Source organism: Peromyscus leucopus, chromosome 17, assembly GCF_004664715.2.
Source record: "Peromyscus leucopus breed LL Stock chromosome 17, UCI_PerLeu_2.1, whole genome shotgun sequence".
Lineage (NCBI taxonomy): Eukaryota > Metazoa > Chordata > Mammalia > Rodentia > Cricetidae > Peromyscus > Peromyscus leucopus.
Window position 1 is genome coordinate 4,264,449 of NC_051077.1, and position 26,960 is coordinate 4,291,408.

Here is a 26,960-nt window from a genome sequence, read left to right on the forward strand (position 1 = left end):
AAAAAGCTCTAGTTCCTGGTTTTCACACCTTATATACCTTTCTGCCATCACTTCCTGGGATTAAAGGTGTGTGCCACCATGCCTGGCTCAGTTTCCAGTGTGGCCTTGAAATCACAGAGATCCAGATGCATCTCTGCTTCTGGGATGCTAGGATTAGAGGCATGTGCTACCAAGCCTAATCTCTACGTTTAATATAATGGCTGTTCTGTTCTTTGACCCCCAGATAAGTTTATTGGGGTGTACAATACCTCAACCACAGCCCTCCATCTGTTCTTTATGTTATGGACACACACTGAGATTGATTTCTCTGTGCACAGCAGTTCTGCTGTCCATCCCCCGTCAGCCCCTTTGTCAAATGACGTGATGTTTCTATTGCATGAACCCTAATGGGACAGTCGATGGACGAGAAGTCGATGGGCAGATGTTGCTGGTGGTGATATGTTCCTTTCATGGTTCTCAAACTGTTCCCTGGATTATTGGTGCAGCATCTCCAGGGAACATGAAATTCCGTTCCTGGCCCCATTTGGGGACCAGGATGCCATGTGAGTGATCCTTGTATGTGTAAGCAGCACTGGTATAGGCTGAGGTTTGAGTTCGTCATGGTAGATTATAGTCACTACTGACTCATGGAGCATAATGCCCTTTGGATTCTGAAGTGGTCCCCTTTTCATGGATGACACAGACGAGGGTACCGAAGACAGCTTGTCCGGTGCCAGATCCTTATTTGTGTTCTAGACTCTGGCTTTGCTCCCCACGATGCTCTGCATGAGAACCATGAGATAGAAGGCAAATGCCTAATGCCGAGGCGGTGGAGCCCGGCTGACGGGTTTATTTTTTTTTATTTTTTATTTTTCACTCCTTATTCTCCTTAGTCTGCTTGGAAGGAGTGTTTTCACCCAGAGCTGGGCACTGAGGCGGACCCTCCCATCAACAGGTGTTCTTGTAAGCGAAGGAGCTGCACAGCACCCAGGCAGCCCACCCTGGGTGTCTACACCCAACCCAGAGGTTGCAGTTCTATACACGGTTCCGGTGCATGTATGACTGCTTACAGTGACCAAGTCAAGGATCTCTGCCCATGTGGAAATGTACAGGGAAATCCCGAGGTGTGCATCTGTCCTGTCCTGTCTGTGACTGGCCTTTGAGGAGTATTCTCACTTCTGTCAACACTACAAGAGGAAGGCAGAAGTAGAGGGTGGGCCAACACACATGAAGACCAGCATCTCCAGATGGAAATCAGATGCTGCTGAGTGTCCTCTCTTGAGAGGCACGGGATACCACATTTTCTAAAAGAAACTTAAGGCCATTCCTTCACAGTTCAATTGGTTGGGAACAGTTAATTGAATACTTACTTATGTTCTTGACACTCTAAAGAATGTGTCTATGTCTCTGGGGCCTGTGTCCTCTAAGAAGCATGTTAAACTGTGTAATGTCACTTCTAGTTTTTAAATGCCGCAGTGTTGATCTCTTGTACAAATTGCAAAACCTCAGACTGTCGGGAATGCCCAAGTATCATGATCCATTTGGCTCGGCATCCTGCTGCCCAGGAAGGAAGGGCATCAAGGCAGAGAGAGAGAGAGAGAGAGAGAGAGAGAGAGAGAGAGAGAGAGAGAGAGAGAGAGAGAGAGAGAGAGAGAGAGAGAGAGAAAGAAGAAGAAGGAGGAGGAGGAGGAGGAGGAGGAGGAGGAGGAGGAGGAGGAGGAGGAGGAGGAGGAGAAGGATGGGAAAGAATGATCCTTCCTAAGAGTCTATATTTGGGAATAATATCTACTAATGTTTTAAGAGGTTAAAAAACAGGACAAAATGCCATGTATACTGGACCTATCAAAGGCCCTGAGGCTACATCCTTTCACCTCTGAGGTTAACTTTGTAACTCAGAGAGCAGGTGATCTTTGATGACAGTTATTGCCTACCCTTGTGGTCCTAGAAATCTTGAGAGGCCACACAGATACCTGGCTCCCCATCACTCATTTATTCCAGACTGGGAATGTAGGATGTTGGTTTGACCCATACTAACAGTTGTGGGTATCAGATGACAACACATCGATCGGCCATGATATTAAGCAAGGCAGCTGCCCACGGAGCATGAGCTTTTACAGCCATGATGTCACTGAGAATAGAGACTGTGCCCAAAGCATGGGAGTCATCAATATTCCTGTCCTCGGGGAGGGAAGAGCCAGAGCCAAGCTGAAGCTAATATACAGAAGTAACATTGATAGAAAGGAAAATCTCCGAGATATAACAGTGGATGGCCAGACCTGAGGCATTCACTAGAGGGTTGGAATACAAAACAGAGAATTTTATAAAAGTGTAACAAAAAAGCAGAGGAACAGAGTGGTAACAGTGATTAGACCCACACATCCCTGTGCCTAAGTAATGGAATTTCCAGGAAGAGGAAACAGAAAAGAAATATTAGAGTTTCTGAGAATTAGAGGGTGCGAGTCTCCGTCATCACTCAAGTAGATTTGGAGTGCAGGTCCATCAGGCCCACAGGCTTAAATTGCAGGGTGACAGTCCCTTACCTGCCCACTCTAGCTGTAATTCAGGATGAGCACATAACTTCTTTATGAATAGGAAGTAGACTGTCCCTCTGCTGAGAAACAGTGAGTGTGGAGGTGCTCATTGTTGGGAAGAGACTAGACCCTGGTGTGAGGGCAGCAGCAGTCTCAGAGAGGAGCTGAACCAGGTCATCACCTGTCATCAGGATGTAGATTCGGAAGCTTAGAGAGGTAACTCCACGGGATGAGAGAGAACACATAGACAGTATGGAGCAGACGTTTAGGTTTGTGGAATGGGTTCTAATGAGCATATGGAGGATCCCAACCCCCTTTGAGGCTATTCACCCTCACGTAGTAGTATCTTTTGACATGGAGCTATCTAACTCGGGCCAGGGTGGTTCACAAGTGTCACGTGTGCCCCATGCCCTTAATGCTCCAGGACCTGTTTCACAAAGGGAAACAGATTCCTGTTAGTGTTTGGTTGGGTCCCAGGGCCCAATTTGGAGCTAGGGTACGAGAATCCTCAAGAGTCTCCAGGGATAGTGAGAGCTTGGCAGGAGGAAGTCTGGCCAGAGGAATGGATGAAGGAAGGAGGCAGGGAGCCCCTTACTGTTGTGGAATATTAATTTAAGATGTTACATTTGTTTATGCTTTGGAATATTTGTTTAATGATGCAAAAATGTGTTGCATTCCTTTATGTTGCATTTGTTTAACTCTGTGAAGCTGGGTTACTGTGCCTGTCTAAAACACCTGATGGTCTAATAAAGAGCTGAACAGCCAATAGTGAGGCAGGAGAAAGGATATGCAGGGCTGGAAGGCAGAGAGAATAAATAGGATGAGAAATCTGGGAGGAGAAAGATCAAGGAGCAAGAAAAGGAGGAGAGGAGGACTCCAGGGGGGCAGTCATCCAGCTACACAGCAAGTCACAAGAAAGAAGTAAAAAAAGGTATATAGAAATAGAGAAAGATAAAAGCTCAGAGGCAAAGGTGGATGGGATAATTTAAGTTAAGAAAAGCTGGCTAGAAATAAGCCAAGCTAAGGCTGGGCATTCATAAACCAAACCAAACCAAACCAAACCAAACCAAAAAACATTCATAAGAAAGAATAAGCCTCTGTGTGTGATTATTTTGGAGCTGGGTGGTGGGGCCCCCAAAAAAGTAAGAAGACAACAACTACATTTATCTCCATTTAAGACTTTCCTGTGATGGTTACCTGAGGAAATTCTAGTATCCTGTGGTTATTTGGGTGAGGAGGGTTCAGGGGCAAGTGGGTTATCAGGAATGTCCTGGTTCCAGCACACAGGCCAAGCTGTCACAACAATGGTAGGATCTTCAGGTCACTTACCAAGCATCCTCTGACTGTTGCCAGAACCACCGTCCTCTCTTGAGCTCTGCTCAGCACACACCCAATACACATGACTTCCGAGTCCCCAGAACATACCAGACACCCACTCGTGAGGTTTTCTGTCCGGTGTGAGGGCTCATCATGGGTAGGCAGTCTGAAGGTAAATATGAGCTCACACCAGCAGGGGAAGGGGACGGACCTAAGAACATTCAAGAGAATTTGCTGCACGTGGACACGGGAAGGGTAAAAGCCTGGGCTGTGCTCTATTCTCGATGATGCCTATGTGGGAATGAGTGAGTGAGCTGTCACCCCAAAGGCAGTGTGAAGGGAAAGCATCAGGAAACAAGGAGATTGGGCTGAGAGAACAGGAGGTTGACTGGAGAATACTGTGATGCTGAGAGAACAAAAGCTCCTGGTAGCCAGCGGAGGCCAAGCTACACTTTGCAGAAGCCCTAGGTTTATTATCTTGAGGCAGATTCAAGCACAAAGAACTCCATGACTTGCCGATTAAGTAGCATCAGTGACACCAAGACTCCTCCCTAACTGCAATGTTTTAGCATATTATGGGTTGGATTCTGTTGCATGTTATGTATCTCAGAATATGCCTCAGCTTGGATACAGGGTCCTAGAAGACTTTACCAAGGTAGATGAGGCCATGAGGGTGGGCTCTAATTGAATTGGAATGTCTGTTTGCAAGAAGGACCCAGGGGGACCTGCAGGAGAAAACATGTGGGTACATGCAGGAGAAGACCTGTGGATACATGTGTGAGAAAACATGTGGGTACATGCAGGAGAAGAGGAGGTGGTATGGTTGACATACATGTGAAGGCAAGACCCTGTGGGTGTGGACACACATGTATGGAAGACCATGTGAGTGTGAACACACATGTGTGGAGAGAAGATCATGTGAGTATGGACACATGTATGAAAGGAAGACCATGTGAGTGCCTATGTATGGAGGGAAAACCATGAGCAAGTATGAATAGTAGGCCATACTAGTGCATACATGGGGAGAGAAGACTTAGCTGGCACATGCTTGTGGAGGGAAGACCATATAGAACGATAGGGAAAAGGCCATGTGGATACAGTGGAGGTTGGTGGGATGTGGCAATAAACCCAGGGTGCCAGGAGCCATAAGGAGTATAGAGGCATAAACAGCCATTCTTGGAGTCTTTAATTGGCGTGTTACTCTGCCTATACCTTGGCTTTGGATTTCAGGCCCTCAGACTTTGTGGCAAGATGTTTAAGTGTTCTAAGCCACTCATAAGTGGCACCTGTCACATCTGCTTTGAGAGACTGATGATTTATCCAGGAGAATTTTCCCAGATCACATGGACTTCAAACAGATGAACTGTTACATTCCCTACTTCAGAGGCCAGAGGTGATGGGAGTGTCAGAGGTCAGAGGACCACTGAGTCCCTAAAAGTGTCAATGGGGGTACAGAGGAAAGCATGTGTTCTGGGTATCTAGGGACAGGCAGAGGCTACAGTCACCTGGGACTGGAGAGAGGAGGATGACGTAAGACTGCCCAGAGGTACTGCCTGGGTGGCCAGAGCCCTGTGTCTTCTCTGGGCATCACTACCCCAAAGAAAAGATGTGTTGGGTGTCTGTACTGTTAAATGTGACTCCATGGCAGTGTAGCCTGGAGTGTGTGAAATGCAGCCAGAGTCACCAGACACATGAATTCTTAATTTCCTTCAGCTAATATTGCAGAAGTGTCAGTTTCCCTGTGGGCTTATGTTTTTGTCTTTGACCTAAGAAGGTACCTGGAGAGCAAGCAGGATTCAGGCAACTGAGGCTTTGGAGTTCTTATTTAGGAAGCAGATCTCCTACTTGGAAGAATCTGCACCTACAGTCATGGTTATCAACAGGGGTCTCCTCAGAAATGTAGAATGATGGACACTCCAAGACCTTGGGTGGTACTAATGGGGACTCTTGGGGTCTTTGGATTTGTTGGTCCCTCTCTCCTGACTCTGGAGAGCAGAGCACCATGTCTCCAATTATCTTGAGCAGTTAAATGCTCTCAAAGAATAGGCAGGTTTGAACTTTTTAAAGTGCCTTTGGGCAGGCAAGATAATTTCATTCTCCTTTGCTGCCTTCTGTAAATCCTTCAGAGAGAAGGAAATAAACCCATTACGGTCCTGCCTGGCTGTTCCCTTAAGCTGGCTGCGAGGAAGTGATGTGTGCCTGGCATTTGAGAGCCTGAGGCTGTATCCAAGATTTAGTGCAGGTGTCTTACCCAGGACCACGGCTGGGAGGAGACTGTCAAGATTAGATATGGGCGCTATTTTTGAACACAAATCGTCTGCCGTTGAGAAAGTCAAGGTGAATTCTACCGTAGACTGTTTATGACTTCTTCTGGCTCCTTATATTTTCCTGTTTGGGATCCAGTGAAAGCTACTTGACATGTTCCAAAAAAGGAAGAAAGAAGGAAAAAAAAAAGATTTGAGGTTGCGTCAGGGAGGGAGTGTTGCCTCAAAGGGATCATAAGTGAGATTCCTGGAGTGTGCCGGTGGCTTCTAGGGATAGCAGCAGCTTGGGGGAGCCCTTGGGGGAAGCAGGAAGCTTCAGTATGAAGTCACCAGTGCTCCAGACCTGGTTGTCCACCTGGCTTGACCCAGAGAGCTTGACTCAGAGTGGCTGCCCCTGGGAAGGGTTGATCAGTCTCCAAGGTCACATGTCCCACGAATGTCAGAATATGTTTTTGAATTCTCATTCCATGTTTTACATAGCATTGGCTAGATACAGATTTGCTTATTGCTTTATTTGATTTGATTTTTTTTGTTGTTGTTATCAGATTTTACCCAGAGTAAAAAAATTGTCCATGCTGTTATGTGCAGCCAATTATATTAGGATAAAAAGCATTCTTTAGTGCATGCAAGGTATTCCGAGGAAGTGGAGGAAGTCAGGTTGGCTAAGGCAGAGAAAAATTCATCTAAGTCCCCAAAAGTGGATGTCAGGCTCCTGGTGTGTTCCTGGGACACCTCTGCCTCTTGTGTGGAACTCGTTGCTCTGAGGCAACACAAGCCTTCCTGGCTGACAGACAGCTCTGGACAGCTGCCACTGCTGGCCGAGGGCCCGCCGTGCCTGGTCTTGTGGAGCATGTGAGAGGTCGGCTTTTCTCTGAGCGGCTTAGGAAGCAGGAACGTACGTTTCCTGTTGAGAATCCCCACTGTGGATTTTTTTTTCCAGCCTGTGCTTTGCAGAAGCTTTGCGTTGTAGAATTTTCTTGACAAAACAGGTTTCTGTTGTCTTCACCCTCCAATCAAAGGAGAAACTTCCTTCACTTTTTTGCTACCAAGGTTAGAGTCTAAACACAGCTTTTGTTTTCTATTTCCTCACAAATATTCTGGATGAGGGATGAGAGCCGCTGAGCTTAGGTCCTCAATGAAGACCCGGCACAGTGTCCCAGCAAAGCTCCATTGTCAGGCTCTAATTGCACCTAATATTTTAAAAGCCACCAGGAAAATTGGTGTGCCCATTTCCCTGCACACAGCAGTCCCTCCAGAGCCATGTCCCAGATCTCTTAGGGCCCATTAGGGTGTACATTACCCAGTGGCAGCCACATCCCAGGAGAACCGTATACAATCAACACACTTACTTGATTAACCTGTTGGATGAAAAATGTATGTTATCAGCGTTTTCCGTAAGGGTTGATTATTGAGACCATCTTGGGTGCAATGACTTTGTGCAACACTGAATGATCTTATTAGAAAACCTCTCACAGCAGTTAATGAGATGCTTTCACCTCTGCCTGAATAACAACCAAGTGCATTTTATTTATTTGTTTTGGAACAGGTTCTGCCCGGCATCCTGCAGAAGCATTGCTGCATCTTACCAGACAGGAACACAGGTATGATCTACCTCCTCCTGGAAAGAGGCCATAGGTTCTGTGTCAGGGACACAAAGAAGCTCGGTGCTTCAGGCAGATGTCGGGTGGGCTTTTTGCAGTTGACGTTTGTGTGTATACATGATTATTTGAAAGTTGGGATACTCAGTTCTGTGTCGAGTTACAAGCTGAGTTCAGGTTGCTGTTTTTACTGGCCAAAGAAATGGATTCAGATGTTTATAATCTTGGATTTTTATGAGAAGATGGCTGTTTGTTTGTTGTTGTTTTAAAATCAAGTTGAATCTCCAAAGCTGTTTTGTTTGGTTATTATACTCATTTACTAGAAACAGCACTATTTGTTTTTGGCGGGTCTGGGTGGAGTTAGCCGTATGCATGTCCTCTGAGATTTGTGGGGGTCAGACAGAGTAGGGATTCTGCGGTGGGCACGTGTGTTGTTCTGCAGCTTTGCGTCCTGGGTGGATGCTGTGGGCCGAGCGTAAGTGCTCTGCATTGCTTTTAAGAAAATGTGATGGGGGAGAAAGAGGTCTAAGAGCCATTTTGGAGCTTGGTTGTTTTAACATTGAAAAGGAGAATGTAAGGTGTGCTATCTTGTGGATCTGTGTTTTGATTATTCGATGTAGATAGCCTCTCACTGAAGTTACTTTCATCAAAATGAAAGTCTCAGAATGCGAGGAGCAGACAGTGGATATGGCTGCTACCTCCAAAGAGCTTTGCACAGCTTGTATGTCCTTAAAATCCATTGTATCTCTGCAAATACAAGTGCGTGTTCCAGGATATATTTGGTTTTTTTGAGACAGGGTTTCTTTGTAGAACAGCCTTGGCTGTTCTAGAACTCATTCTGTAGACCAGGCTGGCCTCAGACTCAGAGATCCGCTTGCATCTGCCTCCCAAGTGCTGGGACTAAAGGTGTGCACTACCATGCCTGGTTCGTTTCAGGATATTTTTGTTGGGTATGAAACAGAGGTTTTTCAGATAGTTTGTTTGTCTTCTATGATGATACACAGGGGCTTGCTCTGGTGAAATTTCCACTGCCACATTATGCATATAAATAGGCTGAGGGTCCTGTTGATGTTGCATAATCAATGTAAACACAAAGGTTTGGGGCAAACAAATTTTCCTTTTTTAAAATTAAGAAATGTGGATATATTGTGTTACTGATATCATCCTTTTCCAAAGAGTTTGTTCTTGCCACTGAAACATATTTGTATCTTATTTACTATATTTATAGAGAAACATACTTACAACACAGTTGGATGTTTTGTAAGCCTGTGTTTTCTGGCAGGCTTGGTTAGTAGTGAAGATGCAGGGCATATCTTGTAAAGAAGCACAGTGTTAGGTGTGAGGAGGACCAGGGGCCAAGTCGCTTGTGCCATCCTACCAGCATCATCAAGGCAATGAAGACAAGTTAAAGTCTGGTACATGAAAATCCCAGTGGATTTTTAGGACTGAAATGAGTTTCGGGTATTTTGAGACACTTTGCTGTATGCAGAGCTTCAAGTGAGTTTGGAAGATGTTGCCATCTCAAGATGCTTTATTTTATTTTATTTTTTGGTTTTCCAAGACAGGGTTTTCAAGATGCTTTATTTTCATTTCCTAAGAATGCTGCTTATTGGCTCCTAGACGCAGGGATGCTGCCTACATTGAGCTCAGCATTTCTGGATTAAACATGGCTGGTTTTGAAATAACATATATCACTGTTTGGCCTAATTCAATCGCCTGTGTTAATTTTGGTGAATGAGTTAAAAAGGTAGATTAGTTCATTAACCTCTTTTCTCTTTACTACCTCACTTTGGATTTGGTTCACAAAAGAACCGAGGCACAAGTTGCGCAGTTTGTTTTTTTTTTTTTTTTTTTTTTTTTTTTTTTTTTTTTTTGCCTTTGTTGTTTTGTGAAGGAAAATCACGGGCATGAGGCTTTTTGAAGCACAAAGGTGAATGGAACATATCATTGCCAGAACCATGCTGAAGCTGAGGTATGGCGTGGTGGTAGAGTTTCCAGTGTGTTTGTGGCCCCGGGTTTAATTAAGTTTTTACTTTCAGACACTTTTTCCCTTTTCCAATATCAGTGATTTTTAGTAAAGAAACCTTTATTTTGCCTTTAGGTTGAGACCTGTGTACCTTGTAAACCCAGCCAAACAGCTGTGTGCACTGGACCATGGGCAGCTGACCCAGGTGGTCAGAGACATCTGTTGATAACTAGGATTCCAGTTGATGCCTCTGGCTTGAATCTAGCCACCCTGTGTTAGAATTTGCTGCCAAAATAGTACAGTTGGGTCTCTCCCTTGAAACTCATTGTTGGTAAAAGGATTACTAACTGGAAGCGTCTGTGGCCACAACTTTGTTTCTCTCAGGACTGGTTCCTATGTACCTTTATTCAAGCTGGCAGGTCTTAGGTGGATGCAGGCCCACAGGGCATGCTGACTGCTGGGCGAATTTATAAACATTTCTGAACAGCAGCTTCCTCACATGCATCATTTGATTATAGCTGACGATTTCCAAGATAAAAGTTAACCTTTCTTTACAGTTTTATAGGCAGCCTGGTCTCAGCACTCTAAGCCACGGCTGTCTCTTGTCTTTCTTGAACAGTTTATGCCCTTAACTTTTGGGGCATGAGAACTTTGATTTCTGATGGAAAATGTAGCACACAGTAAAAACTGTCTAATTTTCTTCCGTTCTTCTTTCTTTGTAAGATTTGCGTATGGATTGCAGATGGGGAAGCTATCAGTGGCAACCGACTGGGTGGATTTCCCTTTTGATGAGATACGGGCAGAGCAGATGTTGGCATCTGTTTAGTTCTCATGTCTGGGTTCTCTTCCTGGCTGTTGGCAGTTTGTTTTGGTGTGGTCACATGCTTTAGAGAAGTCTAGGGCACTGCTCACTTGACTCTGGCTTGGCTGTCTCAGGAGACAGCCTGTTCTGCCACCAAGAATGAAGACATTTTGGGAACAGATTCTTCTTGTAAAATGGCAAAAACATTCATTCCCCACAGGCCTTGACAATAACGGAGTGACAGGCCCCTCACAGACTACACACGCAGGGAGATCCAATAGGCTTTGGGCTCTATTTCATTCCAAAGTCACAGAAAGGTGACTGTGAAATATGTTCCCGTAGAAGCTGAACAGAAAGAGTTTTATGATTTTCTTCACGTGTGTGGCCGTGATTCTTGCTCCTTTGCCAGTTCATAGTGGCACTCCTGAAACACCTGAGCATTCCTGTCTGAGGTTGGCTGACGGCCGGTGAGATGAGGTCAGCCAGCTTTCCTCAGCAGGATGATGCTGGGGAGGGGAGGAGCCTAGTCCCTAGTGTTTGCCAATTTCTGTGTTGTAAATTCTCCTACCATGGCCAGTTCCCATCTCTGCTATAAAGGTCCTGGGAAGAGGCTGGGAGGTGCCCATACTCTGATCAGTCCCCTGGGCAGGTGGAGGCTCTGGTCTTTGGTACGTGGTACTGACTGTGGTTAAACATGGTCTCTATGTGGTGCAAATTGCTTAGTGTATTTGGGCCGAATGGAATCTTGGATTAAAATCTAGTGTCTGAAACAGGATCCCTAATTTTACAGTATCCACATAGGTTGAGCACATAGGTTTTTTTTAACGTGTGTGTGTATATGTATATACATATATATCATGCATATATAGTATATATGCATTATTCCATAGAACTTTAGAGGCCTACAGGGCAGTCAGCTTAAATTATGCATTATCAAACCATCCAAGGAATAGGGGGGCTGTTGAAATTAGAGTTACTGCTAGTGAACTTGCATATTTAGTTCAAGAAACAGAGGGGACAGACATCTTTGTTGAAATGGCAGGAAAGGGTGGTAATTTTACATCTCCTGGTTTTCTCATGAGCCTAAGGTTTTCAACAGCTTGTAATTTCACAGGAAAGAAATAAGGGGAAACCAATGAGTCAGTTGGTTCTTTTTTTCCACAGCTTGGAACATGACTTGAAGTGACTGGCGGTAGGCACAATGCACCTGGCTCATACCGATGTGGCAGCGATGCTGTTTCCTGCTGTTGCAACGGATACCCTGCGCGGTGGCCTTGCAGGCCTTCTGGTTTAGGGTTTTCACATTAGCATTGGCTATTGCCTGTGTAGGAAAGACACTGCCCTCCTCCGATGATAAGGACGCAGACCTCAGTTCCTGGCTTGCTCCTCCACCTAGCTGCTGGACATTTTGCTGCGGCTCAGGCAGCATCTTACTCTGGGTTGGTCTGCGATGCTACAGGAACCTCAGGAAACCCTTCTATCCATGCTGTCTAACCAAGTGCAGGGCAAAAGGATGCGGACGAGGAAGAGTGTTGCTGGTGTGGGAGAAGAGGGGCCGTGGGTGACTGGTCCAGCTCCTGGGGCAAGGGCAGCAAGTACCTTGCGTGGAAGGGTCCTGGAAGGATGCGCAATGGACAGAGTGGACACACAAGGACATGGGGTGCCACGTGATGCCCTTTTAATGTTACGGGTTGGAGGTTTATTCTTTGAAAGGCCAAATGCTTCAAGTGAGCTTTTGCTCCCCCAGTTACTGCAATTATTTATACTACCTTTTCATTTTCAAAAAGGAATTGAGGTAGTACAAATAGAATGCCATATGATATGATTCATAAACTAAGAATAACGAGCTCTGAGCTAAATGGAGAAAGTAAACGCTGTAAGCTGTGGAGATTCGCCTTCTCTTGTCTCCTAGCACCCTGTGCCGTTGTGGAGTGAACAGAACACCCGTGTTCCTGCTCTCCCTCCCTTTGTCCACCAGCCAAAGATAGAAGAAAACCCTCTTAGGCATCAAAGGCCTTAATTTCATAAACTGCCAATGACTCTATCAGAAAATTGCTTGTGCTACAAAATTACTGCCAGAATGTAAGGCTATAGGTCAGTAGTTTAGGACAAAAATTTGCTTTATTCAATGTGGCTTCTCATCACCTATAGGGTCTCATTGTATATATTATATGGCAGTTTTCCATTAAAGTGGAGAACTGTGCACCTCAGTAGAAATGCAGCCCAGAGTGAACTGTGTTCAGCCCCATCTCTGCAATGGTCTCCTGTGTGGAACCTGAGAGGTTTGCCCCACAGATCTGTGTACTCTTCACTTAGGGTCCTTGTTGGTGGTGCCTTTGTGTGAAGGTGAGAAGCCATGAGGCCCAAGGCCAAATGCTCTTAATTCTTCTCCTTTGAGAGGTTTCAGTCTCACCCTGTAGTTTGAACAATGTGCCTTAATAATATCCCATGAGGTCACTGGGCCACCCTGTGCAGGCCACCACAGCTCTCTGTGGCTAGGAGTAGCCAAGTTAACTTCCTTAGGAGGCTCTCAGCTTGTCCTGCCTACAGTTTCCTGTTTGAGAAAGTGAGAGAAGATGATTCTTACCCTGTGTCACTGTTTTTTCCAAGCCTAAGTGGATGAATGCTAATCTTAGCACCGTGTGTTTGACTAACATCTCAGAATGTACTCCAGGTAATTGAGAGGAAGTGACCACGCAGTTCAAGGTGCTCTAGAGTTTTTTAAAGCTCTTTAGGCTGAAAAAAAGTACATAGGCAAGAGGTTTCTTAGGATGATCCTTATAGTTGGATGCTCTGAAGTCCACTGTGGGGCTGACAGATTTCCTCTGGGAGTCTCATCCCTGTTTCCATCCATGCTCTTTTAGAAAACCCTACTATCTTAGGAATATCTCAGGAGGCTCTCTGCTCCAGGGGGAACGCTATGGAGCATCTCGGTGCAGCACTGCACAGCCCACCCCTACCCTGCTGGCATCTGGTGCCATGTGACTGATACACAACTCACTTCTAGATAAACAGTAAACATATACACTATACACCCTATCTGCAGTTTCTCCATGTCTACCATGCTCTACATCACCCACTGCTCTGTACCTTTGTACCTCTGTTCATGGTGTATTAACCATCTCCTTGCCTCATTGAACACTCCCTATTCTTTCTCCTAATTATACCATATTTTTTTCTACCCATTCATTTATAAGCTACCTTAAAGTCATGGTAGTGTATGTCAAGATCATGTGCATTCAGACACACACACACAACTTGTGACAAAGATGAAGGACGACACCATTGTTACAGCAGATCACCAGGTATGGTCTAACCTCTAAGGCACCAAAGATGGGGGTGGCCTTAGGTGAAGTGCCTCTTATTATTGCATAAAAACGTTGGTCTCTTGAGGCATGGATACAAAATGGAAAGCTAGCAGTTCTCTCTCTCTCTTAATTGGTTGGGCCAAGCTCCCAGAGAGCTGGGTTAGTCAGGTTACACAGGTAACTTGAGTAGCCCATCCTAGGACTTGGCCATGTTCCTCATCAGGAACAGGAGGGGCTGTCCTTCCCGACTTGGCAACTGTGGCAGAAGAAGAGCTAAGAGGAAATGTGGGGGTGTTCATGGGCTTTCAGAATCTCCAGGTTCTCATAGCTTGCCACCTAAGTGAGAGTAGGAAGCACACATCCATCCGTGTTTGGATGCGGAGCACTGAAGTTGCAAAGTGGCTTCAAATCACTGCTAAGGATTTGGGGGTTTGCATATGAGCATCATTTCCAAAGGTGCTACCGGGGATGGGTAATGGGCACGAAACAGAAGAGGAGTGTGTGGGTCCAGGGTGGGTGGAAAGGGTTAATACATCCCTGGTTTTTGTGATACTGTGGCTGTGGCATGGCCTCCACACCCTGGGCTGTGCTCAGATAAATGTTCCTTCTATTGGTTAATACAATAATGGAATGCTAGAGGCTGCTCAGACTCTTGGTACCAAGTCTCTCCAGATGTAGAGGGTCCCCTTAAAGTTAAGGGGGGCTTCCTCATGGGACACACATAGTTAGAAGCCTTGAGCTGTCACAGCACTTTCCATGGGTAGGAATTTGCCTCAGAGTGTTGAAGAGGGCAGACATAATCTACCCTGACTGAGCAAAACTGCCAATTGTGGTGTTTGAAGAAAGCTAAGTTGGCCTTGTAGGCATGAAAAAAAAATTTGTAGAGGGGGCATGTGTGATAAAATGTGAATGAAGTAATCGTGGGCCTCACAGGATCCCCATGAATGTACCATGCAGGAGCCTGCAGCATAGATCCCAGCCTGCCGGCTTTGCAAGGTGTAGGATAACCAGTCCTGTGATTCAGGATGAGGTTGCTGTGGATGTGTGAAGATGCCTCAGTCAACCATGTCTGTGTCTCTGTGTCTTCATGTTTACACTGGTGGCTCTGACACTCTCTTACTGGGACCTAAACTTCCGAGCCAGTTCCTGTACCTCCCACAATGTGTTCTCCTAGGAAACTTTATCTCTCATCTAGTTATAGGTGCTCTAGGTGGGGTGCTAGGAATCTAACTTGGATCCTCTGCAAGCCTAGTAAGTGTTCTTAGCCACTGAACCATCTCTCTAGTTCCCTTGATTCAGTTTATAGATAAGCTTTAAATGGCCCTAGGTACCACCTGGTATAGAGACCCGGATGGCCACTGTAGATTCCTTGAATGGTGAGACCTTGGTTCCCATGGCCATGGCCACACCCAGCTTAGCATGCTGAGCTTCCCTCCCTTACCACTGAGCTGCGGCTTCACCGAAAGACAGTGATGGATTTCCCACGGGGGCTGGCTTATTTAATAGCACAGTCTCATTGCTCAACAGTTTTCAGGCGACGCATAAATCACACTCACACCACTTGATTTATAGCAGCCATTTCCTCAGGTAGGAGTTGGGGTTAATTTGCAGAGATATTAAGGACTGATGCACAAATAAAGAAACTGAGAAAGGAAAGCGTTTCTCACGGCAACGTGAAGCCGAGACTTTTGAAGTTAAAAGGCAGTGGGTCTGGTCTGGGCGCTAGCAGCCTGGGGTCTAGTATGTGTGGTAACTGTGTGGCATGTTACCACGAATCTGTTACGTGACAAATCCTATATTGTGGCGCAGACTGGAAGAAATCGTGAGACCTCCCTCAGGTGTCCCTGTGGCTGTGGATGGGATTTGTCTATGTCTGAATTGGCAGACAGCCTTTTGTGGAGCTGTTACAACGGCCCGATGTCTCTGGAGAGTTCCGAGAAGGACCTGGAGGAAAATAGGCACTCCAGGCACAGGAGTGCTGCACTGATGTCAGAAACTTTCCCTGTCATCACTTGGTCCCTTTCACCCAGGATGTGGCAGTGCCCAACGGCTTCTCATTATATTCAGAATGAAGTCTCAACCTGAAGTTCCAGGTTCTGAAGGTGCTTGTGAGGCTGTGTAGGATATTTTCTGGGAGGAAACAGTTGGTGACATTCAAGCGTGTCTCTGGGAAGTCTCAAGCAGGGTTTCCACCGTTGAGAGGCTTCTGACTAATTTGCTCGACTCCTGGAGGTAGGCATGTGAGGAGGTATTAGGAGCATCTTAACTCAGCCACATAGAACAGGTGCTTGTAACAGAGGCCTAGGGCCTGATGCTAGAGAGTGAGGTGTGGGAGAAAAGTGAACTAATTATGGCGAGGCCCTGTAGAGAGGGCGTGGAGAATAACAAAATCAGTGCGGGACGGCCAGCATCGGGGGCCTGTTGGATGCTGTGGAGTGAAGTAGTGGTTTTGGGCAGGCTGAAGTTGCCCCTGTATTTCAGTTCGGATCAGAAAAACAAAATCCTCTTCTAAAGAGAGGGCTTGCCTACGTGTTCTTAGAGAGAATGAGCAGCACTAGTCATGCTTCTCTGGGATCTGCAGCTGCCGGTATCTGCCACAATTGAGCATCAGTTGCATTGAGTGCCTCAGATGTGCGAGCCGACGAGAATGTGCACTCAGAAGCAGGGCTCAGAGTGAGACCTCTAGGCTTTGCTTCCCTCAGGAATACACCCAGGATTGGTTTAGCTGGGTCATAGAGTCATCCTAGCTTTAGGTTTTTGAGGAACCTCCAAACTGATTTCCACAGCGTCTCCAACAGTTTACACTCCCACCAGCAGTAAGTGAAGATTCCTCTTTTTCCAGCATTTGCTTGCTGTTCATTTTCATGATCATAGCCATCTTGATTGCTGGAGATGGAGTCTTATTTCCCTGCTAGCTGAAAACGTTGAGCATTTTTTCATATATACCTTGGCCATCTGTACGTCTAAACTTGAAAAGTGTTCAGTTCGTTTACCCATTTAATAATTGGATTACCTGCTCTTTTGTTACTAAATTGTTCTTAGTTCTTTTTATATCTAGCTATTAGTCCTCTGCTGGATGAATGGCTGGCAATGATGTTTCCTGTTCCGCGGCTGTCTCTTTGTTCTCTTGATTCTTTTGTTGTAAGGAAGGTTTTTAATTTGATGAAATTCCATTTGTCAGCCCTTGCTATGATTTTGTGAGCTATCAGAGTCCTATTCAGTAAGTCACCGTTCACGTTGTGTATTGAAGTGTTTCAGTGGAGACACCTGCATACCGATGTTTAGTGCTTCCCTATTCACAATAGCCATGTCATGGAATCTAGCCTAGGTGTCTGTCAGTAGAAGAATGAATGAAAAATGTGGCATATGCACACACAATAGAGCATTACTTGGCCATAAAGAAGAACTAAATCATGTCATTTACAGGAAAATGGATGTAACTAGAGACTATCATGTTAAGTGAAATCAGACAGACTCAGAGAGAGAAGTACCATGTATTTTTCCATATTTAGTCTCCACATAGAAAAAGAAAGATGAGGTAGAAAGGGGACCATAGGGGAGAAGATCAGTGGGAGATGGGAGGGAAAGGGGACGTATCAGGGATGGGAATGATCAGAGTGCATGATCTGCATACAAAGTCGCCAGTGAAGCCTTTGTGCAATCAGCGTGTAAGCATTCGCAAAAAGGAGGTGCCTCTCTGTAGTCATCTATGGGAGACTGTCCCTGGGAGCCACGTTAGCCCTAGAGTGCTGAGCTGTTTGATGTTGGGTGCTCTAGAGAGTTAACCCCAGGTGTGGTTACCCCATGAGACTTTGTCCTTGGGGTTGTGTTTCATAGTGAGACCTTTGTACCAATACCTGTGACTGCTGGTGCTGTCCTGAGATGTGACGGAGAGCCCTGTGCCTAGACATGGGTGGAGGCAGTCAGGATGTACTTGTGGGGTCTGGGTGGTAGTCAGAGTTAAGAAAGGAGGGGCATCACTGGGATGAACAGCAGCCAGGTGCAGTGGAGCCTACTGGGATTACTTGCCGAGGTGTTCACAAGTGCACCCTCTTGGTGTATCTTGTCGGCCCCAGGAAGGTCTCTGTTTATTATATTTGGGCTCCTGGGAACAACTGTGAGCTGTTTACATTTTGATGATGATGGAGTGTCAGGGGCATGCTGGCCTCGGCAGCAGGCCTCAGTGTAGGAAGCTTTGCATTTATGTGTCAGTGGGCGGCGATCTGGACTGAGATGCATTGGCCAAGGCAGGGAGCTGTCATGTGGGATGCTGGAAGAGGTGTCACTAGGGAGACCAGGGAACCTGCACAGCCCTATGGATCTGGTAGATAGAGTTCCCTGAGGAACCCAGGATGTCCACATGGTAGGTAAGATTATCCCGTGATCTTTCTTTGAAAGTGTGTTGATCAGAATTCTTGAGAGAAGTGGGGCAGCCAAGGTTTTGTGTGTGTGTGTGTGTGTGTGTGTGTGTGTGTGTGTGTGTGTATGTATGTGTGTGTGTGTGTATGTGTATGTAGTGGGTGTGTGTGCGAGGGTGTGGAATGTGTGTGCTTGTGTATAGCTGTGTGTGATACACCTGTACACATCCTGGAGGGAGCAAGGAACGGGTTTGCCTCTCATATCGTTGCTGCTGTAATCCAACCCCAGCTCAGCAGAGAGAGTCCTTTGAGCCTGGGTCTTCTGGTCAGTGAAGAGCAGCTTGTAACATGCCTTTAATCTTCTGTTTCTAATGCTTTTAGGCCCAGAGCTTTGCTGATTCTGGGGTGGGCTCATCCTGGGTCAGCTAGTTCCCAGAGATTCCCAAGGGACTGTCGACACTATTATCTTTCACAGCAACACTCTTAGCCAGGGCACTCACCTCTTCCTTGTGGGAGTACACTGGGGTTTACTGTCTATTTGTCCCATGGTGCTCACTCTGCCCTCTGTCTGGGGCCTGTACTTCTCTGTCCCAGTTCCTCATATCCCTCTGAGACTATTCAACTAGATGGTCCCACCTACCTGCTAGCCCTGCTGTACCCACTCCACTCTGAGAAGTCATGGCCAAGGCTCTTGTCAGCATTTCCCCTCTCCTTGCTGCCTCCTGCTTCCCCATGTGGTCTAAATGGCCCCCTCCTCAGGAGAAGCTTTGCTGTGGACAAACAGGAAGTTACAGTGGGTAGCTGGCCAGTGACCAGGAGCCTGGATCAGAGCTGAGCAAGTGGGCAGGAGGAGGTAGACTAGCTGGCCATGCGCCATGTGGGGGTGGAGTCCGTGAGCCTGTCAGGAAGATCATTGGTGTTGGCATGTGGGTCAAGGCTGGAAACAAGACTTGGCATCAAAGGAGAGAAGGTATCTCCTCCTCAGCCAGGCTGGCTCTAGGCTACAGCCCAGGAAGCTCCTCATATACCGAGGAAGCTGCATGATGTAGGGGGCCCAGCACTTTCCCTATCAGGACCGAGCCAGGAAGAGGAAGTGGGGTTTACTTGAGCAAAAGCTGTTCTGTTTAAGCTGAGTGAAGAGCCCAGGACCAAGGGCTTGTATGCTATGAAGGAATGGCTGGGGAATTGGAAAGAAGTGGGTGATGGACATTCCCGGGGCTGGCAAGGTTGAGGAAGGTGGATGCTCTGTGGGAACATCCTTTTGGAGGTTAGCACATTGCCTTCAGAAAGGATCTACTATAGGGGATTCTTATTGACTGAAAATAACAGTGAAATGGTAATGGTACTCAACTCAGTAGGTTCTGTTGCTGCAGCAAATCTTTGGTTACCTAACTGTGTTAATTGAATGGTTGAAAGTAACTGGAGGTGCTAAGGATCAGGTCTTCAGGCTCTTGAGTCTGCTTGCATGTGTAAGGTAAACACTCTGGGAAAAGTATGTGCAGGACGCCACGGGGTAGCTGGCTCAGTCTCAGAGCAGCTGAGGGCTGATTCTAACCCTCCCCCACTCAGGCAGATCCCTGGGTGAGGTTCTGACCTCTGCAGCTGAGGTTTCCCTAAGTGGAACATAATAACATAATAGCAAGGCGTTTCTTCTTCTTTTTCTCCCTTTCCTTCTCCTTCTTCTCCTCCTCCTACTTCCTCCTCCCCCTCTTCCTCCTCTTCCTCTTCATTCTCTTCCTCCTCCTCCTCTTCTTCCTCCCTCCCCTCCCCTCCTCCTTTAATTCTTCTTTCATGTATTACATTCTGAACACAGTTTCCCCTCCCTCTACTCCTCCCAACCTGCCCCCACCTCCCATCTCTGACTCCAACTCCATTTCTCATAAAAAAAAAAAAAAAAAAAGAGCAGGCCTCCCAAGTATATCAACCAGACATGGCATAAGAAGTTACAATAAAACTAGACAGGCACAAACCCTCATATTAAAGCTGGGCAAGGCAACCCAATAGAAAGAAAAGGGTCTCTAAAACATGCAAAACAGTCAGAGACACCCCCGCCTCCACTGTTAGGAGTCCCATAAGAACACCAAGCTACACAACCATAACATATATGCAGAGGTCCTAGGTCATACCTATACAGGCTCCCTGATTGTCAATTCAGTCTCTGCGTGCCCCTGTGATCCCCACTTAATTGATTCTGTGGGCCGTGTTCTCTTGGTGTCTTCGACCCCTCTGACTCCTACAATCCTTCCTTCCCCTCTTTCTTGGGGTTTTCTGAGCTCTACTTTGTGTTTGGCTGTGGATCTGCATCTGCTCCCATCAGTTGCTGGATGATGCCTCTCTGATGACAATTGGGCTAAGGCACAGAGTGTAGCAGAATATCATTAAGAATCATGTCATTGACTTTTTATTTTGCCAGTTGTGTTTGGTTCTATCCTGGATCTCTGGGCTGTCCTGCCTCTTAATAGGGGAGTTGGGGCTGTGAGAGCAAGGTGTGAGGTATTATCACTCAGAGAAGTATGCCATGACTGCTTGTTGCTCTGTGTTCTCACCACATATGCAGATGGAGAGACATGGAGATGTGGGTCAGAGTTGGGAATTTTCCTGCTCACAGACAGGACCAGGACATAGACATATGGAGCCATCAAGGGGACAGAGTCACAGTCAGGTGTGTCAGGTCACCACACAGCACTTGAACACACTGACATGATCAGGAAGGTACACGTGTGTCAGAAAGGGTGCCAGCAGCCATGGAGGCCTAAGGACTCTCCTAGGTGCTCAGTCAGCTCTGATGGTATGAGGCAGTGTGATGTTGTGGAATGTGGGACACCCTGATGCCTGGCACAGCCAAGGGAAGGGGCTTTCCAAGCAAGCAGGGAAGGGGGGGAAGGAACCCACTCTTCCCTCTCACTGGAATAAGCAAGAAAAAGCTGTGTTAAGGCACGTTAAAACTCTGGCTACCCTGAGTTGTGGGAATTCCTAATATTACTAGGAACCCTGTAGATTAGTGTGTGTCAGGTCACCACACAGCACTTGAACATACTGACATGATCAGGAAGGTACATGTGTGGCAGAAAGGGTGCCAGCAGCCATGGAGTCCAAAGGACTGTTGCTGTTTTTAGACCCCCTGCTTCTGATGATGTCTCCCTCCTTCCCTCCCTCTCTCCCTCTCTCTTTCTCAAGTTCTCTAGGACCCTCCCTGGCCCTTCATAGATGTCATGGTGAGATGTCCTCTCTCCCAGTTCTTTTCCTGTTGCTGTGATAAAAATACCCCAACAGAAGTAGCTTAAGAGACAAAGGGTTTATCTGGCTCACAGTTCCCAGTTACAGACCATCATTGTGAGGGAGTTGAGGCAACAGGAACTTGAAGCAGCTAGCCATACCCCATCTACAGTCAAGAGTGTATTGGTGAAATTATTAAGGCCACTCCACATAGTTAAAAGGGAGATTTATTTAGTGGTGTAACTTACAAATGAAGGGATAGGTGGGTTGCAGGGTCTGGGAAAGACACAGCACAGTCTGGCGGTGTTCTTTGGAGATCTCTGCTCGGTCTACCTCCAGTGTCCAGGGTCCAGGAACCAAGAGAGATGGCGCATCCGGATCTCAGGTCTTCAGCATCCTCTCTTGGCCCCGCCTTATAGGCGTGACAGTTACCGAAGCCTCATTGGGGGTTGGAACTTCCAGATCAAGGTTGGAATGGCTACCCACTACAAGAGTGGAAAGCCGTGAATGAATGCATATATGCTAGGGTTTGGTTAGTTTTCTCTTTTTTAAAAATAATAGTTTTTTTATTCTCTGAGAATTTCATACTTGTATGCAATGTATGTTGATAATAGCCACCATCTTTCTCTATGTAACCCTTTCTGGCCTCTTCAAACATACCTTCTTCCCAATTTTTTCCTCCTCCTCCTCCTCCTCTTCCTCCTCCTCCTCCTCCTCTTCTTCTTCTTCTTCATCATCATCATATCATCATCATTACATCATCACCACCATCATCACATCATCATCATCATCACATCATCACATTATCATCATATCATCATATCATCATCATATCACCATCATCATCATCACATCATCATCATTATCATCATATCACCATCACATCATCATCATCATCATTATCATCATCTTTTTCTTTTTAATGTATTCCCTCCAGGATCCCAAGCCCAGAGAATGATGCTGCCCACAGTGGGGGTGGTTTCCAAGAATGAGTCTTTGTAGGCTTCTACTATAGAAAAGTTTACTCCAGGGGACAGAACTTCAGGCTTCAGAGCTCTGATTGTTTTGTGTGATGTTTAAGTCTGCCATACTTGCTAACAGTGACTTCTGCTGTGTCCTCTTGGGCGATATGAGTGTCTAGGTCACACCTCTACTCTAAGGCCATCACCTCCTGGGTTCTAGGTATAGATCAGAGCTCTTCTTTTTCCTTTAGGGTCTTGTAGCCAGAAAGATATCACTCCACCTGGACTTCATTGTGGTGGCTGCCAGCATCATATAGTTATGGGGGACCTGACACATGGCCCCACAGATTGAGAAGTGCTATCAGGACAAAATACACACAGCCTCCAAAGAATTAGCATGGAAACATATAAGTAGTAATATTTCATGCAGGTTCCATGTTAAAATGATGATATTTTGGGGCTGGAGAGATGGCTCATCAGTGAAAAGCACTTTCTGCTCTTGCAGAGGACTCAGGTGCAGTTCCTAGCTCGCACATGGCTCAACCATCTGAAACTATAGTGTCTAAGAAATTCAACACCCCCTTTCTGGCCTCTGTAGGCACCAGGTATGGGCATGGTGCATATACATACATGCAGACAAAACACTCCGTACATACAAAATAAATAAATTTTGGAAGAGATGATGATATAGTGAATGCATTATATTAAAATAAAACTTACTAGAGTTACTCTATCCCTGTATCCCTTTACTTTTGAATGTGGTTAGTGGAGAATATAAAAGCTGGGTATGGCTCTGATGATCTTTCTTCAGGCTGTGCAGTTCCAGTTATGGATCTCTCCAGCAGAGCACAGATCACAGCAGGATACCGTTGTGGCGTTCTGCGTGTTCCATGAGCCCAGATTTTCTGATCACTCCATTTCATAACTCTCCTCCATATAAAATTTTTCACCTGTTGAAAATAAGATGGCATTTAATATTACATTTGGGTTTGGTTTTTTTTTTTTTCTTTTTGAGGAGGATAGAATTTCTGTGCTTATAAACTTACATTTGGAACTATTGGCCTGTAATCCCAACTGCTCATGAGGCAGAAGTTGGAGGATCATAAATTGAAGTCCCACCTGGACTATAGGACAAGTTCTAAGGCAGCTTGTATAGCTAAACTTGTCTGAAAATACAATAAACAAACAAACTAATTAATTAATTAAAGGATGTGAATATAGTTCAGTATTAGAATGCTGCCCTAACACATGCTAGGTGCTAGGTTCAAAATAAAAAAAAAAAATTATAAATTATTTCCCATGTTTGCCTAATGAGACCAGGAGGGGCCATGAAAGGCAGGGGACAATGTGCTGAGAAGGAGGACTTCACAGAGGACCCTGCTGCTGTCCAGGAGCCCTGTCCCAGCCTGCTGGGATTTGTAGTCATCTGCTGAAGGCCAAAGAGGCATGAACACCTGCCAGCATGGCCCTACTGGGTACATAGAGCTATTGTGTGTGCTAGAGACATATTGTGTGCTAGATGCATGGTAAGTATATATGGTGTTCTTAGGACAGCAGTCCTCTGAACAGGACCTGGGGGGACTGATCAGTGGAGACCAGGGTCATGACAGCTGCAGTTGACAGTTTCCCTACAAGCCCCAGGGAGGGCCTGTCCTGGCACAAGTTTCCAAATTTGAAAAGGTGAAACCTGCAGACACCAGGCAAGGCGTGAATCTGGAAGGATGTTTGTGTGCTGACTGAGGGTCCCTTGCAACACTCCCTCCATGGAACACTTTTTCTGAAGAATTTGAGGGAGGGGGTCTGATGTCACGTGTTATATGCATTCACAGACAGGCCTTGCTTCAAGGGAGGGCCCATGGCATTTGCAGGGGCGGGGGAGGTGTCTCACTGAAAGGGTCTCATTGTGTAACCCAGGGTGGCCTTGAACTTGCTGCCCCAGCCTCCCAAGGGCCATGATGACAAGCTTCAGCTGGTTGTTTGGATAATTTTTTTTTTTTTTTTTTTAAATTTCTGAGTTGTTAAGCCATTGGGGGTAGTATGGGATTGAGGGGATGGATGCCTGGATGATTGTCCTGCTGATTCCTGAAAATGAAGGGAAAGACATTTTACCAGCTTTTTATTTTAAAAAAAAATCAAATTAAAGTGTTGACCACAGGGGGAAAGTGTTTCCTGTGGCGTGCCAGTCAGCCACTTTAACCCTCCTGGACATTCTGCCAGCCTCTCTCCTGTGCGGGGGTGGAGCATGATCGATACTGCCCTTTTTAAATCCCTGCCCATTTACATTTTCTGCAGGACTCCAAAGAAGGTGGTTTCTCCTGTGTGTCCAGTGTGGGGTGATTGCATTTGAAAGGTGTGTTCATGGATCTCCCAGTGAAAATGTCACACGGCGGGGGGTAGGGGGTCGGGGTGGGGGTGGTGGGGTGGGGTGGCTGACTCGGTCTGTGTAAGACCCCCTGCTAACTCTGTTCTTGAGTCCAGCACAGTTCACTTGAGGTGGGTGCTGATGCAGATGCTTGGCCAGTCTTGGAAAACACTGCCACTGAGGAAGGGCCCCCAGGCTTGTGGGCTTGTGGGAAGAGTCGCATGTTCACATACAGTAAAGAATGCATGCAGGGTGCCTCTCCCACACCATCCTTCTTTGCCTTGCTGGCACTTAGGCGGCTCTGGACTGTGGTGATGGCTGGCGTGAGACAGGAAATTAGCATGGGGTTGGGATCACTTTGTTCTGTCCCAGGATCTGGGAGTGTAATACATGTCCTGCACCACTGCGCTCAAAGAGCTCAGGGCCTCTGGGGACAAACAACAGCAGCTCTTACTGAGATGAGCACATGGGAGAGGCAGATGGTGTGGTCCATAGTACCCTGTGCCGGTTCTACTTGGACAGGAACTTCCCACGGAGATCAATGCAAGTTTCCTGGGAGAAACAGAGGAGGAGACACCAGTCTGGAGAGAACAACAGTGTTAAACTTCGGGGGGGGGGGGTTGCGGGGAGGCTGTTCTCAGCCTATGGGTTCTCTCCAGAGATACCAGTCTGGAGAGAACAACAATGTTAAACTTCCGGGGCGGGCGGGGGGTGGGGGGGGAGGAGGCTGTTCTCAGCCTATGGGGAAGAAACATGGTTCAGACTCAGAAACCCTAAGGCTAGAGGTGAAGCCTTGAGTGTGGCCCTGGGTCCGTATAGCTCTCCTTCATTGACCCTGGGCCCAAGTGAGTCGGTTTGTAGAGTAAACCCAAGCCCCACACCTCTTCCCATCTCCAGCAAGGAGCTGGGGAGAGGATTTGGGAGCTGTTAAGGAAAACACATTGGAGACCCACAGTGACCTTTATGTAGAGTCTAAGGGCAGTATGAAGATGAGATCAAGGTGTAATGCAATGCAGGTGTGTTCTGGGTGTAGAAATACTCACATTTAGGAGCGTCTTTGGTGGATCTTTGCGACTGTCAGGGTCACCCTAGTGTAAGGACTGGGCTGTGCAGATGCAGTCACTCAAGTACTTGCAGTCTGCGTTGTGGTCCTGATATGGAGCGGCATCTGAGTCCACTGTGGGGGCTGGCATGTGTTTATCTGTGCTCATCAGCGCACACCTCCAGGCTGAAAAGGATAAAGAAATCCCAGAGTCTGAGGGAGTCAGGCTCATCCTTATGATCAAAATGCCTTCAGCAGCTTCTTAGCAGCTGAGGTGCTTGGAATGTAAATGAAGGCTGCAGAGGCCTAGAGGCCCTGGGACTCAGGGCCTGAAGACAGGGCTCAGTGTGTGAGCTCTGCTGCTTGTGTGCTATTTACTTACATTCCCTGAGTTTTCATTCTGCCTTGAGAGCTGGGTTAATGATGGCAGTATCAGGAGATGGCCAAGCACCGTGAATGGGGAAGTGCACAGAGAACAGGTCTCACGCTGTAGGGCGGCCTTGGGTGGCTGGTATGAGGCTGAGGGAGCTGGGAGCAGAAGCAGAAGACTCTGTGGGGGCATCTAGTGACTCAGTAGTGAGTCAGACCCAGCTGCACTGTGTGGTGTTACCCTGGGTAGCATTTACCTCACGGGGCTCAGATTCCCGATCCACAGCGTGGGGTCTTTGCCACCTGATCTTTGAGGTTCCCACAGACTCTGGTGTTTTATCATCCATATCAACATGTGGTCTATACTGTACATGTATATAGGGAGTTTTTACCATAGGGACACAAAACACTGTCAGGAAATGAGTTAAGATTGAGGGAGGGGGGCTAACAGAAGTGCTATCATCCCTTCTCTGAGGAGGCATACATACAGTCAGTTGTAGAAGTAACCATCTTATTAAATAAGAAACACAGAGCCAATGCAGAGATGAAAGCCCAAGAGGTCAGAGCAATAGCTAAGAGCTAAAAACCTTACCCTTCACTGTCGCGGTGGTCCTACCTCTCCGAAAGAGAGCTACTTCCTGTGTGTGTCTTTTTATAGTGTTTCTGTTCTGCCTTCTCATTGGTTGTAAACCCAACCACATGACCTCCTAGTCACTGCCTGTCTGTATAGACCTCCAGGTCTTCTATGGTTGGTATTGAGATTAAAGGCGTGTGTCTCCAATGCTGGCTGTATCCTTGAACACACAGAGATCTGCCTAGCTCTGCCTACCAAGTGCTGGGATTAAAGGCGTGCGCCGCCGCCACCCCGCCGCCGCCGCCACCACCA

General features: G+C 46.7%; 1 protein-coding gene across 3 annotated transcripts in view; it reads left to right on the forward strand.

Annotated features, from left to right (window-relative positions):
• Positions 1–26,960, forward strand: part of Dlgap2 (DLG associated protein 2) — a 742,630-nt gene that overhangs the window by 158,826 nt on the left and 556,844 nt on the right. For all 3 annotated transcript variants that reach the window (XM_028881224.2, XM_028881221.2, XM_028881222.2), the window contains one exon: positions 7,638–7,692. In XM_028881224.2, the coding sequence (XP_028737057.1) occupies positions 7,638–7,692 (55 nt within the window). The remainder of the gene's footprint in view (positions 1–7,637; positions 7,693–26,960) is intronic.